Here is a 21199-nt window from a genome sequence, read left to right on the forward strand (position 1 = left end):
GCTTTAGATTGGCATTCATCCTTGAAGGAAATAGAGGCACAGAATCCTGCCATGTTTCTATTGGCAAGTGAGATTTCTTAGTAAGTAAGCAGAAAATGAGCCAAGCAAAGCTCAGACCAAACAGAAGGAACACTCCAGTAACAGAATAATGGGTGTCTTTTAATCCCATATATAGCCTCTGCTTGGGGAGGTTGATTTGTAGTAATGTTAGAGAATATCTTAGTACTGGCTTCTAATTGTACTGCTAATTGTAGAGCTATCTGTGTAGCCTCATTGACTGAGGGCTGTATTTAGCATTTTCAAACTTGGAAAGAGGGAGATGAAAATGGAGGCATTTTCTTTATTTCAGAGGATGCTGGTTGCTATGTGGTGGTTTTCAATGACATATAAGATTCATTGTTTGGGACTTTTTAATGCCAGATTTGGCAGAAGCTTCTTGGATCTCTGTGGTCACTTACACTTCAATCTTTACCCAAGAGTTAAGTAGAGACAATGAGTGTAGCCTTCAAAACACATCTGAAATGCACACTGAAATCCTTTCAGAATGCCTTTTTATTACTAAAATTCTTTAAGATTATAGTGATTTATTTTAAGTTGAACTTCTATTTCAGAATATTGTTTGTTTAGTTTTTGGGGAGATTTTACTTACCTGGATTCAATTTGAGATGTGTTCCTCTCAGTAGAGCTGAGGCAAATGGTATCAGAAATAATTTGGTATTTCTTACTATTCATCTATATTCAATTTAATTCACTATTTAATCTTATTAATTTTTATTATATATATTAATCTATTTTATTTATTTTATTTTAATTTAACAACCATTCAGCACTATGAGAGAGAGAACTTTTTTTATATTATCCCTTGTGTAGTCCCATGGTCTATTCCAGGGATATGACTGATTAAATAACTGCAATAAAATTAATAAATGATAAGTACATAAGAAAGATAGAATGTTCCCTGTGAAGTCCAGCAGGGAGAAAGGGTTGAAATTCATGAGTAATTTGGCAAGAGAAGGCAATCAGGAAAGGTTTTATAGAGGAGGTAATGCTTGAGGTGGGTTTTAAAAGATGGCTAGAAATCTAATAGTGAATGAGGTAGGCAGTGTGAACGAGTTCTAGATTTAGAGAAAGAATTTGTTTAATTTGACAAAGTCTTTTTGTTTCACTGGCCCTTATAATGTCCTCATCTATAAGATAGTTTGGACTATTTAATCTCTCAATTTGCTTCTAGTTCTATAAATCCATAGTATTATAAGATAATGATATTAGGTATCTAGTCCCACTCCTCCATTTTGAAAATGAAGAAACAGACCCAGTGAATGATTTCCCCAATGTTACGCAGGGCTCAGTAGCAGAGTCAGGATTTGAATCCACATCCTTTAGTCCCAAATGATGACACATATGTGACTTTTGGGAAATATTTTAATATATCTAGGTCTCAGTTTCCTCATCTGTTAAAGAGACCAGATCAGGTTTCAAGGAATATGCTTTGAATCTAGAATCCAGCTGTCAAATTTAGGAACTCAGTGAATTTTTCTATTTTTCTGATGATCATAAGAGAAGAACCAAGCATTTTCTTTTAGATCACTGGTTCTCTCTCTATTTATATAGCTCTCTCTATATAAATTAAGGCTCCAGAATCCACAAAAAGCCACAGAATTAGTTCATATAATAAACTGAATATACTAATAGTACCTCTTGACATGGCCAAGAACTATAGTATTCTTTCATGAACTGTATTTCATCCATTGTACTCACCTCCTCTCTTTATGTGCATTCAAAGAGATGAACTCATTTCAAAGTGGGAGCACATAAAGAGACAAGGGTACAGATCAAAGAGTCCACAAATGGGCACTTTTGTGTACACCAGGAATTTTGCCTTATGCTATCAACTTTTCATGTTATCATGTAGAAGCCACAAGCTCAGGGGCAGAAAGAATCAAGGGCATTCCAGCAATTTCAGACAATTGCTTTTAAAATTTCAAGTAAAGGCATTAAATCAACAGGTGTAATGACATTACATTCCTGATAGCTGAGATTTGTCAAATTCTGGAGGAGATTGCCTTCAGTGATCTTTCTGGCTTCATGATTTCTTGAATTGCCTGGTCAAAGTTTACACTTTGAAAGGAAACCAAATCAGACCTCCTCTAAGGGAAATTGCTTATCCTAGATCACTCATTATTTTGTTCAGAAAATTCATTGTCTTTAGAATCCAGAAGCATGAAATCACTCATTCAGAAGAACTATTTTTATTTCATTCAACCAAATTGACCCACATTTCAGATCACTTCAAATCACTGACATTGACCCATCCACGGTCAAAGTCACTGCAATATAAATTTTCAGAAGGGGGTTTCTTTCCTAATCCCCTTCAACATAAGATCATTTCACTGCCCACTGCATGTTGCTCCAGGGGAGATTTTCCTGAAATTGCAGTAAAACCAAGGCCCAGTGATTGAAAATGGCTTACATTTCTTGTATTTTTCAGGAAAGATTTTTTTCATCTTATCTTTAAAGTAAATAAATATATTTCTTCTCTGACTTTGGGGAAAGGAAGCTAAGGTGATTCAATTGAAATAGTGCTGAGTTTGAAATGATGTATTTAAATTAAATTAATTTTCTTCTCTATCCCAAGTTACACTCCCCTCCCAGTAAATCTATGTATGGTTTAAGTAAGGGAGGAGACAGAGAATTAGCCCACATTTAAATTTCTCAATTCTCTCTCTCTCTCTTCCGCTCCTCTTTGACCCTCCTTCTGCTTCCTTCTCACGGTCTATTTCTGTCTCTCTCCATACCTATCTATGTATCTATCTAATAGCAGAGACTGTTGTTTGGTAAGATGCTTAGGATAAGGAAGACCATAAAAACCATAAAAACATTGGATATCTTATCATTGACACTGTTGACCTTCCTGGAGGAAATCTTCCATTGTGGAAGGAGATAGGTTGTATATGTGTGTGTTTGGGGTGGAGTGGTTGGAGGAAGCAAAAGCAATTACTATCAGGAGCAATTAGGACTTGCCCAGGGTCACACAGCCAGGAAGTGTTAATGTCTGAGACCAGATTTGAATTCAGATCTTCCTGACTTCAGGGCTGGTGCTCTACCCACTGTACCACCTAGCTGCCCCCAAAGGCATCCTTAAAACAATATAGTAACAACAATATTGTTGTTACTATAAACAGTGTTTTCTGGTTTTGCTCATTTCATTCTTCATTATTTCATGCAAATCTTTCCATGTTTTTCTAAAATCATTGAGTTCATCATTTTTTACAGCGTAGTGGTATTTCATCATGATCATATACAACTGCTTGTTCAACCGTTTCCTAATCAATGGACATCCCTGCCAACAAAGAGAGCTTTTAAAAACATTTTAGAACATAGTCTTTTTCCTTTTCCCCTAATCATCTTTGGAAAAATACTGGCTGTGGTATTGCTAAATTTACCCCTTATACAAAAGAGAGAATCGCCTTTATTTCACATAGAGACATCTCCTGTAATCATTTATTGTGAAGTGCATCAGGGCAGGCTCTGACTCACCATGTTGCTACATAATCTATGCTCTTACCCTTTATCAAAATGTTCTAACAAATGCTGAAAACCTCCATTTGCATGCCCTGAGTTACAAGGAATTTGTTGTTTTTTAATCAAATGCAACAACTGGTCTTGTATTCTCATCATAAAGATTCTCTTCCCCTTCCAACACTCCATCCCTCACTGGTCATTGACCCCAACATAGTGATGTCATTTGGGTTCTCTGATTACAAAAGACAATAACTTTACCATAAGATCCTTTGTTAGAAATGTGTTAATTTTTCAGTATCCAGTGCTATATTGGATGAATTTATTCAATGGAATTTTCATTGAAAAGCCCCAATTATTCAACTTTGTGGGTTTTTGATTAACTTATTGCTGGATTACCTTTTCTCTTTGTCCTTAGAAGTTATATTAAGAATAAAATATAAGTTATTTTCTCTCATGGAATAAATGCTGAAGTTGCAAATTCTAGATTCTCATTCTATTACCTTGTTTCTGCCATCTTATGCCTGCTGCTGCTGTACATTAGAATAACCATCTTTCTTCTTCAGTGATACAATGAAATTTTGGCATCAAGTGAATGGCCACATAAAGACTAGCACACTGGCAGGCTTGACTGACAATTTTGGTTTGTTTACTTGTTTTTTATGTACTGAGAGCTCTGAATGAAGTCTTTAATGGAAATCCTTGGTCATGAGTAGAAGTCAAGAATTCCACAGTCAATTCTTTGCCCATTTTGTTTCCTATTATACTATATATATATATATTTTTTTTTCTTCTTATATGCTAAAACTTTTCTCTGATTTTTGGAGTTGTTTTCCTGCCACTCCCTTCCATTCCTCCCACCCCAAAGCTCTGAGAATATGGCAGTAACCTCTCTTTGTTTAATTAGTAACAAAAGGTGGCTGGCAGGGATGTAATCCTCCTGGCACATCTATGACCTAACTGACATATAAAGAACTTTTACTGAGAAGATAAAATGAAGCCCAAAAAAATGTGTATGTAGAGCAACTTCTGGAAGCTATATTGGGAATTTGCATGGTATTTTTTTTTTAACATCTCTCCAGTAATAGACCTCTCAAGCATCATTTTTTATTATTATGGTTTATCTACTTTAATTTTCTAACAGGTTGTAAGTGCCAAGAGAATAGGGAGTTTGCCTTATTGCAACCCCTAGAATAATGCTGTTTGTTGAATTGAATTGTTACATTTCAAAGTACATTTTCTATATCACTACTATATCTTTCGTTTATCTTTGATAAATGCTTCCTAGTCATATAGTCCTATCCTGTTTAGGAATTCCTCTTCTCTATCCTGTCCTCCATCTGATAAACATAGTTTTTGTCCCATGGGAAATCCAGTCACAAAGAAAAGGAATAAGTAAATATTCTGTTTTAACTTATCAGACACATGGACCTTACTCAGCATAGCTTTTTCTTACCTCCCTCTGAAGGGCAGAAGAATCATTCATTCTCTCACAAGGCTGGAAGACATAAATTAAGTAAACTTAAGTGATCAACACATGAACTGTCTATTACTTTACTCATCCTTGGTTAACAACTATATGATTCAGTTGACACTGAAGTAAATATCCAATGATTAGTAAAGTTGGAACAAGTTGATGTTTAGTTTTATGAGCAGTGACATCACTCCTCTGTCTAAGAGCAAACTGGAGGAATGATCAGGAAAGAAAGTTCTGGGAAGAAGCCAGTGCATTAAGTGATGAGAAAAATTGATTACAGAGGAAAAGTAAAAACATTTCCTCAGGCACAAAGTTAAAAGTTGATTTGAGGTTAAAGGGGAAAAAGAATCTATTTAAATTGTAATGTCTAAAATCAGAATGTCAGTTCAACTGGTTATAGTGTTAGAACTTTGAAGATGTTTTTCTGGAACATAATCTGAGCATAGCATATTATAGATAGCATATTATTATTGTTAATGGAATGGTAGAAATAGCACTATATTTGGAATCAAGAGATTTAGATTTGAATTCTATCTCTGTCATTTACAAACTATGTAATTAAAAAATTAATGTGATAAAGTTTGTTTTATGGGTTTTTTTTTTTCTACCTTTGTATAGGGAAAGGTGAGAGAGAAAAAATTTTAAAATTGTTTATTAAAAATAATACAAAAGTCTAAGTTATATTTAAACACTTGAAAAACTACAATAATCAAAAGTAAATCAAAATAACCTCAAGAAAATCACATTCACCCATTGTGCTATTAAAGATGAGAAAACATCAGTGAGGGGCTGTGAGGAGACAGTTGTATTTATTTATTAGCAGAGGAGTTTTGAACTGGTTGAGCCATTTTGGAAAACAATTTGGAATTAATACAACAAAAGTTACTAAATTGTTCATACCTCCAAATATATTTCTACTTGGATTATATCCCAAGGACGTTATTATTAACTTTAAAAGATTGTTATTCATATTAGTGACAACCAAAAGGTAGAAACAAAAAGTCTTTCCAATAATAAGAGAATGACAGAAAAAATTCTGCATATGAACATAATGGAATATTACAGTACTGTAAAGGAATGACAGATATGAAATATTCTGAGAAACGGGGGGGAACTTCCATGAAGTGAACCAGAGTGAAGCAGCAGGGCCCCAAAGAGCAGCACACACAATGAATGCGCCAGTGTAAATGAAGTCAACTTTTTGAGGTCAATAAAACTCTGGCCAAATGCAAGGGTCGGGTTGATGTTTTTCCATACTCCCCAAAGAGAAGGACACATTCAGTTCAGTATGATTTAACAGACACTCATTAGGCAGCTCTTACGTGACAGGTACTATATTAGGTGCTAAGGATGCAAAAATGAAATAATCCTTATCCTCAAAGAACATATATTTTGGGTGTTGGTGTGGGTAAGGGAATGTATATATGTACTACAAAAATATATACCCAGAGCAAATACAAGTACTATACTGATTTCTTTACTGATTCTTTCACAAATCTCTCTCAACTCTAGACATTTGTTCTGGCTTGTCCCCCATGCTTGGAATGCTTTTCCTATTTATCTCTGATTTCTCCAGTTCTCCACATCTACAGGAATCCTTTCCCAGTACTTCATGTTATTGTCTTCCTTCTTATGATTATCACCAATTTATCTTGTACATAATTATTTTCATATTGTCTCTCCAGTTAGACTGGGATCTTTTTTTTTCTCTCTGTTTAAAATTAAATTTTTAATTAATTAATTTTTTTAGACAGGGATTTTAAGATGTGTGTGTGTGTGTGTGTGTGTGTGTGTGTGTGTGTGTGTGTGTGTGTGTACTGACCTAACTTTGTAGCCCTAGTGCTTAGCACATTACTGGAACACAATGAGCACTCAAATTCTTTCTTACTTGAACATGTATAGTACTTGGGATCATTAATGCAACTGTAAAAAAAGAAAAATGCCCTCTCTCACTACTCCCTCCCCCATTTTTCTTTAATACCCAGTTATCTTATTAACAAAGAGTATGTTTTTGAGGGAATGTGTTCTAAGACATATTAGCTGGCATAAGACTTACACAGAATGAGTGTGAGGGCTCTGCCAGGAAGGGAAAGCCTAAATAGGATAAGATAGGGGAGCTCTGGTGAGTAATAGAGCACTGCATGGGAATTATTTAGGCTATGGTTTGTTGGGGAAGAGTCCCACTAGGGGGATAGAAGAACAATAAAATTGAGCTACCTGTAAATTTTCCCTTGGCACAAGCTCTGCAGAAAGATTGCATGGTTTCAGTTTCCTTGGCCTTCCCCCCCATATTAAATATGACATTTTTAAAAATCTCAGAGCACTCTCTTCTTTATTTAAAAATCATTTCCCCCCATATTTCCCCCTTTAACTCCTTCATAAATGCTTACATACGGTATCAAGATTTATTTTACCTTTACATTTTCACTAATCTGTTTTTTCCCCAGTGTATAGAAATGCCCAGAAATATTGCATTATTCTTACATTATTATATTGTTAAGTCCTGCCCAGTATCATTTTGGCATCTCAGTGATCACATATTCCCTTTTGTAGTAATAACACAATGATACTGCTCCTCTGTCTGAAAATAAAAATCAGATTCATTTCCTATATGTAGCAGATGAGGGTTCAGCTAGCCAGAGAAAAAGTTCCTTAGTTAATCAGTTTACTCACAGGATGTAAAGGCAGATTTTCCCTTGCATTCTTTAGGTTATCATTATTTCACCAGGGACATCTTTAAGAGAAAGTTCATTTTATATTTCCTTCCCTTGTGTTCTTTTTGTAGCCCCTCAGTTCTCCAAATTAGAATTTGTAGGCCCCTTTTTGTACACTTTATTGTAAAATATCCCGTAAAGTATCCAGACAGAAAGGATCCCTCATTGCCAAAAAGGACCTTTCTTGTGACCTTTATATATTGAGGTAGTTGCTCTGTGCAGTCTATCAAAGAATAAGGGCAAGGAATTGGAAATTGGAGAATGGCTGAACAAATTGTAGTAAAGGAATATAATGGATATTGTTGTTTTAACAGAAATGATGAGCAGGCTGATTTCATAAAAACCTGGAAAGATATACATGAACTGGTGCTGAGTGAAGTGAGCAGAAAGAAGAGAACATTGTACATTGTAATAAGAAGATAATGTGATAATCAATTGTGATTAACTTGGTTCATAGCAACAATGCAGTGATTCAAGGCAATTCTAATAGACTTGGGATGGAAAACGCTAGTCACGTTCAGAGAGAGAACTATGGAGTACTGTGGATCAAAGCGTAGTATTTTCACTTTTGTTGTTGTTTATTTGATTAGTTTTTTTCCTTTCCTCATGTTGTTTTTTCCCATTTTGATATGATTTTTCTTGCACAGAATGACAAATAGGGAAATATGTCTAGAAGAATTGTACATGTTAAACTATATTAATTGGATTGCTTGCTATCTTGGGGAGGGGAGAGGGCAGGAGAGGGGAGAGGGCAGGGGAGGGGAGAGGGCAGGCGAGAGGGAGAAAATTTTGGAACACAAGATTTTATAAAGGTGAATGTTGAAAACTATCTTTCCCTGAATTTGGAAAAAATAAAATATTTTTGAAAAAAAGAAGAAAGAAAGGAAAATTCCATAGAGAGGGTCATGAAGAATTGGATACCATTAAACTGAACAACAAGACCCAATGATACTTTGACTAAAGGCAGCACAGCAAAATAATTAATACCATTCTGGGTATGATGAATCAATCAATCAACAAGATTTATTGAGGTCCTACTATGTGCCAGGCTCTGTGCTAAGGGCAGAGGATACAGTAAATAAGATGGGCCTTACTACAGTAATGAGCTAAAAAGCCTGGGGCCTGAATCCTGCCTCAGACAGTTAGGAGCTCTGCCACCCTGGGGAAGTTGGTCACATTTTTTTGAGTCTCAATTTCATGTATAAAATGGTACCAATACTCTAGCTGACATCAGAGAGTTGTTGCGAGGGTCAAATAAAAACTTCCTAAAACTTAAAATGTTGCATAAGCATCAGCTTAGTACTGTTCTCTAAGGTTGAAAGAAGGAAGGGAAAATAGCCAAAGGTATTTCCTACTTTTGTGCAAATACTCAGAAAAGAACAAAAGCTTACAAGTCCTTTAACAATTTTTAGGACACTTGTTTAAAAGGGGAAGGGAATTTAAAGAAAGCTAATCTTCACCTTAAAAGTAGCCAATCATAATTCAAGTAGACAAATGACAGTTCAGTGATAAGAGTACATACTATTTGGCACAGAACATCCAGACTACCCCATCCAAAGTGGTTATTAGTGCCCTTCTATCTGGACACTGTGTTTTTGTACACTTCAGAATGTTCTGAAAATGTCAGGAATGATTACTCATCTGGTTTGGTACACTTTATCTTAAGGTTATTTCTCTCACATCATTTAAAGAGGATGTAAGTGTCTTTCCTATTGTTTTATTTGTGTTCCCATGGGAGATTTCATCTACATGTACATGGCATTGAAGGTGACAATTCACCTTTCCCCATTGAAGGGGAGAAAGTGAGATACCAATTTCATGTGTGTGTGTGTGTGTATGTGTGTATGTGGGTGTGTGTGTGTATCTGTGTGTTCAGTTCTGGGAGCATCTTTAACAGAGATGCTAAGCTGTCAAACATTAAAGCTAGGAGTCTATCCCTGATGACTTTGCTTCAGCTGGGAGTCCTTCTTTCCTTCTTCTGTGTTATTTGCTGGTTGTTTTTATTTCTATCAGGAGAGCTGTCAGTTATGGTCAAGCGAGTATGAAGCTTTTTTTTTTTTGTCCCATTTCCATATTGGGTGATAATTATATTTATCTGTCTTATTACCTTGTATTTGGAAGTTACCAGTAAGAGTCAGGGGACAAAAGACTGATGCAATTACATTATGTTAGATCCATTTTTAAGTTGACTTTCATTCTTGTCTGTAAAATCTCATTTCTATAGTTTGAAAAGCAAAACTTACTAACCAACTAGCCAAATAAATAATAGAAAAGAAAATGCATTCAATTTAGGAAGACTTCTAATCTCTACTTCTACAGGACAGTGTTGTTAGATAAGATTAAACATTTCATGAATGTGCCCTTTTTTCCCAAGAGACCCCACATTTGTACCAGTATTGTCAGCCATGGCAGAGCTTGATAACAGCTGGCTAGAGATTTGACCACACAGTAGCAGCACAACAGAAATTGGGCTGACTGGCTCATAAATCTTTAGCATTCTGTTTCCTCACTACAGCACTGAATCTGCTCTTATATGGGTCAAGGGAGGGAGGCATTGTCTACTGGCCAACTCTCTCCCCTTACCCTTCCTCCCCTCTCCCCCCAAAACCCTAAGAATCTGCTAGAAAATGTCATTTATGACCACAGAAACTAATTATTGAATTGTTTGTATTTTTTCCTGATTTTACACAAGTGAAAACTGTTAAAGGTGCCGTGTTTGGCATTTTAATTGGGATTGTTAAATTATACAAAGTGTTTTTACTACAGAATCATGTTTCACTTTCCAGGGAATTGGATATAAGAGTTCTCTTCCTCATATTCCCATCCCCTTAAGAAAGCTATGGATTTTCTTTCTTTTTTTTTTTTTTTCCAAATAAAGATAAAGACCAATAAAATGCCACCCATTAGTATTTTGGAGGGAGGATGATAGTTTTATAGAGCTAGAAGAAGCTCTTCTAAAAGCTTTTGTATTTTGTAAAAGGTCAGAAACAAGTCAGCATTCCATAACTTTGGCCTTTTATGAGGGATTGGCTATAGGCACTGTGAAACATCATAGTACTTTGGACCACCAAGCTCTGACTTTTGAGATTCTTTTTAAAGACCAGAAACTAGAATGCTTGAGAATTCTTTAAAAACAAGATCTCTTTTTTAAGTGTGGAATGGGGTACAAGAGGAGAGGTGAAGATTCTGTATGTGTATTTTTTAAAAAGGATAAAATTGATTCATTATGATCACCAATATTAATAAAATCATTAAAATTAACTCTTTGCCTCTGTCTTTTAAATGTTTCTGGCAGCTCCATCTTCTATAGCTTTGATCCAAGCTAAAGAAATAACGAGATACAGCGTTGCATTGGCTTGGCTGGAACCTGATCGGCCAAATGGAGTCATCTTAGAGTATGAAGTCAAGTATTATGAGAAGGTATGATTTAAAAAGAGGAAGCCAAATTTTCTTTTGAATTAAGAATAAAACTAGCCCAGGATACTTGCATGTTTTCAAGGCTGAATATATTTGATTTCCTAATAATCATGGTCAGTTATGAACTTCAAATGCTCAAATAGTGACTTTGAATAATAGGAATAATACAATGCATCCTGGCATGACTCTACATTTTGTTCTTTGGATGAAGTAAGGGGTATTTACCATGTAAATCAGTGTCAGTTAAGAAGCTCAAGATACTAACCAAGACAGTAATGTAAGAGTGAGACATATAAGACAGAAATAATAATAACATCTGTTTAAGTGCATAGCTTCTGTTCAGAATGATGGTATGAGTTTGATGGCTTTTAATAGAAAATAGGGGAGGGAAAATTACATTCTTCAGCCTCTCAAAGTTATAGAAAGACATTTTTTTTTTAACAAATAACTTGTCTCTCTTCAAGAAAAGAACTATGAAAAGAGCTATTTGCATGCAAGGTTGTCTAGAAAATGAACAATTACATTCTCTCTCTTTCAAAAAAAAAAGATAATCGCTTATTTGCAGCCTATTAAAAGCAGAAAAGGACAGAAGATTTTTATTCAAACTAGATTACAACATTTTTTTGACATTTCCTAGCCAGGAAATACAAAGAAGACTTTGACAGAGTCCTTCATGTACTTATTTCTGTCGTGTATTGATGTGGGGGTGGGGAGTAGGGACCCCTCCTGTTTTCATTAAGTGTTATTGTCAAAAGAGATTATAATCAAAGATTTGGATGTTTACCTGAAGTTTCCATTTTTCAATGTCAAAAGCGATCACTGATACCTTACTATCCCCATTTCTTTTCTGTTTGGTTGAGAGCCAAGAAGAAAAAAAAAAAATAGCACTTAGAAAAATGAAGTGTAAAAAAATGCAATTTACATATATTGTCAATCTCTTATCTAATTTGCTTTTGTTTTTAATCAGCTTCTCCTTTGCTTCAACTATGCCTTCTATCGTAGGATCAGAATGAACGCAGTTATAGGATTGTTCGGACAGCGTCCAGGAACACTGACATCAAAGGCCTGAATCCCTTGACTTCCTATGTATTCCATGTGAGAGCCCGTACAGCAGCTGGCTATGGAGACTTTAGTGAGCCCTTTGAGGTGACAACCAACACAGGTAAGAAGAGCAGAATCCTTCTATGATCAGATCAGACAATAATTATCTAACCTTGTCTTGGTCCTCATATATATATATATATATATATATATATATATATATATATATATATATATATATATATATATATATATGTGTGTGTGTGTGTGTGTGTGTCATCTCTTCATATTATACTATATCTTCCATTAAGGCAGTGCTGTGGATTGAACATGAATTTTCTTGATAGTTAGCCAGGGTTAGCTAGATAAAGTGAGAGTTCTTAGGGATAGGTACCCATGAGAGCACCTAAGGAGTCAGTTGACAGAGAGTGAAGGAAGGTATAAGAGTGGTGTAATGGTTGGAGATAGATCTTTTGGGGAATCTGGGAGAAGTTAGGATCAAGAATATCTTTGGGGGGTTTACTTTGTTGATTTATGCCATTTACCAAAAGCTTATAAAAGAAAGTACTAAGGAAAAACACCCAGGTAAATCAGGACTACTAAGTCAGAGGAAGAGGAGGTCTACTGATTAGGGCAAATTCTCTTTAGGAAGTAGTTTTCAGATTTCTTGTGGGCAAGGTGGATTTTGTATTTCTAACCCAAGAACCTTGATTGTTCCTTGTAGGCAGTTGATTGATATTTTATTGAGTCCACTTGGATGTTGGCAAATATGAAAATCAACATTGATCATTCAATTACATGACAATAGGTCTACAACTAGAAAAGTGCCCAGAGACCAACTTATCCAATCCCCTTGTTTTCCAAAGAGGAAATAAAGACCAAAGGAGATCAAAATTCAGGTAGTAAATCACAGTACTTGAATTTGAACCCAAATTCTCTTTTTCTAGAACCAGACATTTTTTCACTGGTCAAATGCAGCCTCCTTTGCATTCAGAAGGAAAAAAAAAACTGGGTAGCAGTTTACTAGTTAAGGATACAACCATTATGATTCCATTTCATAGGTGAAAGGGACTTCAGGGCTCATTTAATCCAGATGAAGAAAATTTTCAGGTGAGGAAATTAAGGTCCAGAGTTGAAGTGACTCACTTAAAGTCCCACAGGCAGTGTCTTCTTCCAGATCCCGAGCACTAGTCTTTCCATTCCACTAGTCCTCCCTTTGTGTCTTTCCACTGAGGCATGAGATTCTTAGCGTGAAGGGGTTCTTCTCCAGGCATTATGAAAAAGATCTCTATCTCATTAAAGCTGTCAGTAAGGAGGTGTTGAAGGAAAGCTTAATGAGAGGCTGAGAAGCTAGGAGGAGGATTCTAAAGGGAAGGTTGTGGTGCAGAGAAAAGCCTTCTTGTCCCATTAGGGATCTCCTTACCCTCAATGAAGCTGAATATATCTTTCTTAGGGCAAACTCTTCTCTTTTTGCAGTGCCTTCCCGAATCATTGGAGATGGGACCAACTCCACTGTCCTGCTGGTGTCAGTTTCTGGCAGCGTAGTGCTTGTGGTCATTCTGATTGCAGCTTTTGTCATCAGCCGGAGGTAAGGATTTAAGCCTCCAGCCTGGGGCCCCTCCTCTTACATTATAAGGGAACCTTTTGTCTCCTCCACACAAAGCTACATTCTTGGATTAGCATCATAAAAGTGCATTTGCATTACAAGCTCCCTCCCTTGTCCCTTTGATCTTCTGTGGTAGGGGGCCTCTGCCCTCTGTAGGGAACAGTCAGACTCCCAGCAGCCCTTCCTGAAAAACTAATAACAGTTACAATAACAACAATTGGTAACCTTGCTTCCATCTGAAGACTGATGCTATAGTTGATGATGAATTTAGTGGATTATGCCTATCACCTGTAATGACTATAAGTGATTAAATGAGGAAATCAAAACCCAATCAATAATTAATCAATAAACATTTATTAATAATAGGTATCAATTATAGCTGTGCTAGGTACTATTGCTAACCTATAAAATAATGATGATAATAGTAAGGATAATCACTGTTTTTTGTATACAGCTTTTTAAAATTTGCAAAATCCAATGGTATTTACCCTGATGGATAAAAGTGATACAAGTGGTATTGGCCCCATCTTCAGATAGGGAATCTGCAGCTCAGAGAAGATAAAAGTGACTTACCTGTGGTTACACAGAATTTTAAGAATTCTCATTTTAGAGAGTTCCGCTTAGAGAATATTATCTTTTCCTATTGCCCACAACAGTGGTGTTTATTGAATATTGAATGAATGAATGAATGAATGAATGAATGAATGAGGCTGTTAGGATAGTCTCCCTGAGAATTAAGGCAGAATTTTATATTATCTGCACCTAGGAACATCCATTTTTTTCTTGAATTCTGTAATATTGGCTTAATTCAGGCATGTGATAATAACAGCAACAACTATTACTGAACTTCTTGCTTTAATATTTACAAAGTACTTCATAACTATTAATTTATTGCCTAAAAGAATAGCTAGATGCCCAAGTGGATAGAGTACCAGGCCTAGAATTAGGAAGGCCTGAATTCAAAATCAACCTTAAATACTAGTTGTGTGAGCCTGGGCAAGTCACTTTACTGTGTTTGCCTTTGTATTCTCATCTGTGAAGTTGTATAAGGAAATGACAAACTCCTCCAGTATCTTTGTCAAGAAAACCCCAAATGAGGTCATAAAGAGTTGGATGTTAAATGACTGAACAAATTGGCTGTAACTTGGTTTATTAAGAAAGTTTTCCTCTACAAATATCTGCATTAAGATTAATTCTCTTTGGTGAGGAATGTATAATTGTATAATGTATACAATGTATAATATAAAAGTATAATGTAAAATGTATAATAATGTATAAATAAGATGTTCCTGAAAAGCAATCTGCCATAGTGCATCAAGCTCTAGATTTAGAGTCAGAGGAGTTGGTAGTCAACTCCTCTGATAGTTGGCTGTGCTATTTATTAGTTTATAACTTTGAGCAAGTCATCATTATCACCACACTTGGCCAAGTTTCTGCATCTGTAAAATGGGGATAAGCCCATCTACTTTATTAATAATCATTTATTGATTTATTGTCTTGAGCAAAGTATCATTTAAATATGAAAGATGATAATTCCATCTGAAACTTAAGTCTGCTTTACTAACTGTAATTTTGCCCAAGTTGTCTTCTCTGAGTCATAGTTTCTTCATCTATTTATACTATATAACCTTGAAAGTTCCCACTGTCTTTTTCTAGAGTTCTGTAAGTTTAGGATTAAAATCCCTACCAAGAAAAAAAAAAAAAAAAAAAGAATACCATTTCACTACACACATTCATCAGTCCCTTAAAACCCTTCCCTTAGAAGAAAAATTCTGAACATGCCTCCTAAATGTTAGTTTACTGAGCAGGGAATTTGGAAACCTCATTTATTTCTTGTGCCATTTCTTTCTGAGAAGATTCAAGGTGACTCTGGCAGCTGAGATTTCAAGTGAAAACAAGCCATTATAATGTCTCAGTGCTGGGTACAAAATAATCTCATGATAAGTAAGTCTAACCTCTTACCTCTTTCTAGAGTTTAGTGACTGTCCCTTTTTAAAAGCAAATAGACACTGATATTGTCTAGCTTTAAGGTCTCTTTTAGGGTAGCTTAAGGTCATTCCAACTTTGTTCTTCCTTCCTTCCTTCCTTCCTTCCTTCCTTCCTTCCTTCCTTCCTTCCTTCCTTCCTTCCTTCCTTCCTTCCTTCCTTCCTTCCTTCTTCTCTCCCTCCCTCCTTCCTCCCTCTCTCTCTCTCTCTCTCTCTCTCTCTCTCTCTCTCTCTCTCTCTCTCTCTCTCTCTCTCTCTCTCTCCCCACCCCTCTTTCTTTTCCCCCTCACTTTTGTGTCTTAAAGCAAAATCTTTGTAATTATAAATAACTCATTCTTCATTATAATAGTTTCTCTCTGAGACTTGGCTTCTAGCTAAGGGGCTGGCCCAAAGAAAGGAAATCTGAACATATGAAATTGTAATGTAGAAAGACAGGTTTATTAAAAGCCATGGCTATAGAAAATAGCATCGTCAAGCTTGATGACTTAATTTCCTTTCTGGTTTTATTGATCACTTTATTATTTAAGGCAGGATTGATAGCTGGATACATCGGATTTCTAATTATGAGTCGCCACCTTGGAGAATTGAGCCTGCTGAGTTCCTAGAGATGATTCCCGTCCCATCTCCCTCATAAAAGAAAAAAAAAATGTCACTTCCCAAGGCTGATAAACACTGCTTGGTGATTGGCCCTCAATGGATCACTTTTTAGAAAATGAAATGTCAACCCCTTGCCCTCATATTGATTCTTCTTTAGTATTGGCCATAAAGCTGTCAAAGGAAAGGCTGCCTGGAGCCAGGTAGTTGACAGGCTCACTGCGGCTACTGCACACTCAGCCGATTCTTCTCACTCTGGCTGTCTATTTCTTTATACAGACTGGTAGTGCTTAAAATGGACAAGAACAGGTAAAAAGGAGACAGGTACTAGGGACAAAAGTCTAGCCTAGGCTTTTTAGGGAGGGAAAAAATGAAAAGTGGTAAAGAGATGAGAAGCCCTTTTGGGATCCTTCCCTTGGATGATGAGCCAGAGTTTGGCAGAGACTCCTGGAAAGCAACAGATGAAACAAAGCCAGGAAAATTAGAATGGCCTTCCACTGATTGCTCCAATTCTTCTAAGAAGCAGATTTTTGGAGCTGGAAGCCATTCTGGAGTCTAGCCCTTCATTTATAAAATGAGGAAACTAAAGCTGAAGAGGTCAAGTGCTCCATATTACAGACTAATGAATGGCACAGACAGAACTTGAATCCAAGTCCTCCATCTCCAAATTCAGTGTTTAGTACAGCATGGGTAGGCTGCCTTTAAGGTATATCTCCTTATATAAGAAAAGATCTAGTGTAACCTAAGCCTGAATGAGAATCTTCTTTAATACAGAATTATCATCATCATCACTTTCATCAACAGCAGAAATATCTCAAAGTTGACAATTAGCGTTTCAAAGCTTGCAACATTGCACTTTTATCACAATTGAGCCTCAGTACAAGACTCAGAACAACTTTATGAAGCCAGCTAAGTGGTATAGTGGATAGAGAGCCAGATCTAAAGTCATGAAGACTCATGCTCCTAAATTCAATTCTGGCCTCAGACACTATCTCTGTGACCCTGAGCATGTCACTTAATCCTATTTGATTCAGTTTCCTCATCTGTAAAATAAGTTGGAGAAGGAAATGGCAAACCACTCCAGTATCTTTGCCAAGAAAACTCTAAATGGGAACACAGAGAACTAAAATGACTGAAGGACAACACAATAATTCTATGAAGTGGATGTTCCAAGTCTTATTTTGCAGGTGATAAAAATGATTCTTAGCCTGTGTTCAGAGTTAAGAAGCATCATGAAGGCAGGATTTGGATCCAGGTTTTCCAGGTGTTAAGTACACAGCCAAACCTTTGCTTCAAAGAACTCTTTAAGAGAGGGAGGGGAACCAACACTGTCCCGGGTAGCCTATTCCATTTTTTGACCTTTTTAATAGGATATTTCCCCCTCCCCCTTATATCTAGCCCAAATCCATATCTTCATAACCACTATCCTTTGTTCCTAGCTGTGTCTTATGAGACCAAGCATAGCAATTCTACTTACTTTATCATATACAGAAACAGATTTGTATATCTTATTGTGTTCTCTCTAAAGCTTTTCTTCCCCAGGCTAAACATTCCTAAGTGCTGGGACTTAATTTGCATGATCTCTAGACCCATGGTACAGTGAGCTTAAAGAATGCCTATAGATTGATTGATGGATTAGTATAACTTACTATATTATTTGGAATCAGAGGATGTCGGTTAAAATTTCAATTCTATTTCTTACTTGCTCCATGATCTTGGCAAAGTTTCTTAATTTTTCTCAACCTCAGTTTCTTCATCTGTAAAATGGAACAAAGTGTAATATTAGAAAACTTTTAACATTCCTTTTAGTTCTAAATCTATGATGATCTATGGCTACTCTAGTCCTTCCTCCTTCTTAAGTCAAGTTAACATAGTAGAACATTTTAGGCTCTTTGTAAGATTTCCCCACTCCCAAATGAATCTTAAACAGAATTCAAACCTAAAAATACCATCACTTATAATAAGAAGATTTCAACAGTTGTGATAGCAGGCAAAGTTTGGGGGTATTTTGAGGTTTGTTCTCCCAAAGTCTCCAAATCTGGGTCTGCTTGAATATGAAATGAGACACTAGTAAAATGTATACCAAGACAGACTTCAAAAATCTGCCTCCTTCTTTTGTCAAAGGTTAGTTCTTCCATTAAAGAAGAAATAACTGATAGGATACTGGTTTATTTTCACATTCATCCAGCTTCTTTCCTGGGTGCTCTGGCTTTTCTGGAAGATTATGTTCACATTAGAATGAATGGTAATTTAAACTGATGCAGATAAAGTCATATAAACTCATACAATCAGAGAAGCCAGATGGTGCCACCTGAACTTTTCCACCCAGCTCCTTACCACTGTATTATTATAGTTTAACCATTACAAAGAACAACTTGGAAACATTTGGTGCAAGGGTCACAGAGGATCCTGAAAGTGGAAGGCAAGATGGATGACTTTTATGAACCTTTATTGACAATACAGAGGAAGCTTGAAAATGTCCCCTAGGAGCTATTATGGTTATTAGATTGCTTTACTTTTTAATCTGTACTCCAGTTGAATAAATTATCTACCTTTTACTAATTAGTTTTGGAACAGTGGACTACATCAATCAAACCCTTCTCCTGGAGTACTGAAGTTAGTATCTTAATCAGATAAGACCTAACTCTGGATTTGTCCATTTCTTTTTTTTTTTTTTTTTTTTTTTTTTGTCTGATTTGGGAATAGTCAAAATGCCAACTAGAACACATTTGTTGAAAAGGCTTAGGAGCTCATGCTGTTTTTGAATAAAGCTGGTTAAATACTGGTTTTTTTTTTTGGGGGGGGGGGCGCAAATATCCCTTAGCCTATAAGAAGGCTCTCATCATTCTTTCTCTTAGGCTAACCTGTCGCTTTCTCTCTTGGCCTCCTGCAGTTTCTGAAAATTTCTCTGTACACTCTTTATTCTCTCTTTTCCCTCCTTCTCCCTCCTTTTAATCAGCACCATCCAAATCCCTATAATTACCAAATTCAAACTTTCCACAAAGGTTTCCTTCTGTCATTCAGGTGAAGCAACCTCTGAATGTCAGGTCTTCTTATAACTCCGGTGTTTCCCTATGGTGCACTGACTAAATAATGAGCTTGCAAGGGGTTTTATTTTCTGGACAATAACTGCTCACAGTGTTTCTTTACCCTGCACTAAAGAGAAAAGGTCAACAGGTGACAAAGCTAGAATTGGAAATAGGCATTTTTGTTTTTAAAGGTATTATTAAAAGTTAATAAGCTACAATTAGTGTTTGAACAATAATCCTTGTCTTCCTTCCTTCCTTTCTTTCTTTCTTTCTTTTCTTTTTTCTTTCTTTCTTTCTTTCTTTCTTTCTTTCTTTCTTTCTTTCTTTCTTTCTTTCTTTCTTTCTTTCTTTCTTTCCTTCTTTTCTTTCTTTCTTTCCTTCTTTCTTTCTTTCTTGCTTGCTTGCTTTCTTCCTTCCTTCCTTTCTTTTACTTTCTTTCTTTCTTTCTTTCTTTCTTTCTTTCTTTCTTTCTTTCTTTCTTTCTTTCTTTCTTTCTTTCTTTCTTTCTTTCTTTCTTTCTTTTCTTTTCTTTCTTTTTCTTCCTTCCTCCCTCCCTCTCTTCCTCTGTTCCTTTCTTCCTTCCTTCCTTTCTTTCCTTTCTTTTCTTTTCTCTTTCTCTTCATATCTGTGTTCTATTCCCCACTCCAAATTCAGACTTAAAGATTTTAAATAATAAAACTTTATCACTAACTCCAAGTCACTTATATTAATTTTCCTGTCCCTATTTAAATATCTATCCCATTTGTTTTATAGGGTGAGGGTTAGGTGTGACACTTCAAATTAAATAATATTGTAATTTCATTTCTCTTCTTGCCTTATATATTTCATGGAGTATGCTTGATTCGAGGATGATACTGTTATCTTTTAATTACAACTGTAGTCAAAGAACTGGCATTTCCTAACTGGACTTTGATTTTTGGAAGTAGAGAAGTATGATACTTAACTAAGTTAATTTATAGAAAATCAAAATTAGCTACAAAGGCAAACCCTTCTGAACTTTTTATTTTTTATTTTATTTTTTATTTTTTGGTCTTTTTGATGGAAGATGGTTTGAACCAATATTTTAGATCTAGAGTGAGTGCAAAGATATCTTTGTAAGGTTATGGTTTTAGGAGTTTCAATAACATGAAAATCACATAGGTGCTTATGGTCATATATAGTTCTTTATATGCTGTCGTGTGTTTGTTGACATTCATATTGTTTTGATTTGTATCTGCTCTGAATTCTGTGTTTCAGAGTATATCAGGCTATTTAATTTGGATTTTAATTTAATTTAATAATGGATTTTAAGAAGCTGTAAACCCAATTGCAGTGGCTTACACTGAGACATTATAGCAATGTTATAATTGTAGAATGTAAATTAATTTGAGGCTATCTGATTCTATAACATATATTTCTTTTCAAATAAAGCCCAGAGAGTTGAAATTGCTTATTTAAGGTAAAATAGGAGTAAAAACTGAGAAAATAAAAACAAATGAACAAAAATAACAAAGATGGACTGAACTTGGCATTAGGTGACTTATATTTTGGTTCCAGGTCTATTATTTTCTAACTTATTAACCCTGGACAATTTATTTCACCTTTCTAGACATAAATTTCCTCATTTTAAAAATGGAGCAGTTAGATCAGATCTCATTCTAAGTTTCTTTTCAACCAAGTTTCTATAAAATTCTTTCTATCCTAACTCATAATCTACCTTCTTCCCCTATAAAACCAATGATATTTTTAATTATGTGAGCTTAGATGGCCAATTTTCCATCCTCAAAGGCATTTTTAAAAAACATAGTCTTAGGAGTTAGACAATGTGACTTCTAAT

General features: G+C 35.6%; 1 protein-coding gene across 3 annotated transcripts in view; it reads left to right on the top strand.

The window, feature by feature from the left end:
* EPHA4 (EPH receptor A4) overlaps positions 1–21199 on the top strand; it is a 157171-nt gene that overhangs the window by 113575 nt on the left and 22397 nt on the right. For all 3 annotated transcript variants that reach the window (XM_074298626.1, XM_074298627.1, XM_074298628.1), the window contains exons 6-8: positions 11006–11130; positions 12130–12289; positions 13645–13756. In XM_074298626.1, coding sequence (XP_074154727.1) covers positions 11006–11130; positions 12130–12289; positions 13645–13756 — 397 coding nt within the window. The remainder of the gene's footprint in view (positions 1–11005; positions 11131–12129; positions 12290–13644; positions 13757–21199) is intronic.

This window comes from Sminthopsis crassicaudata, chromosome 3, assembly GCF_048593235.1.
Source record: "Sminthopsis crassicaudata isolate SCR6 chromosome 3, ASM4859323v1, whole genome shotgun sequence".
Classification (NCBI taxonomy): Eukaryota; Metazoa; Chordata; class Mammalia; order Dasyuromorphia; family Dasyuridae; genus Sminthopsis; species Sminthopsis crassicaudata.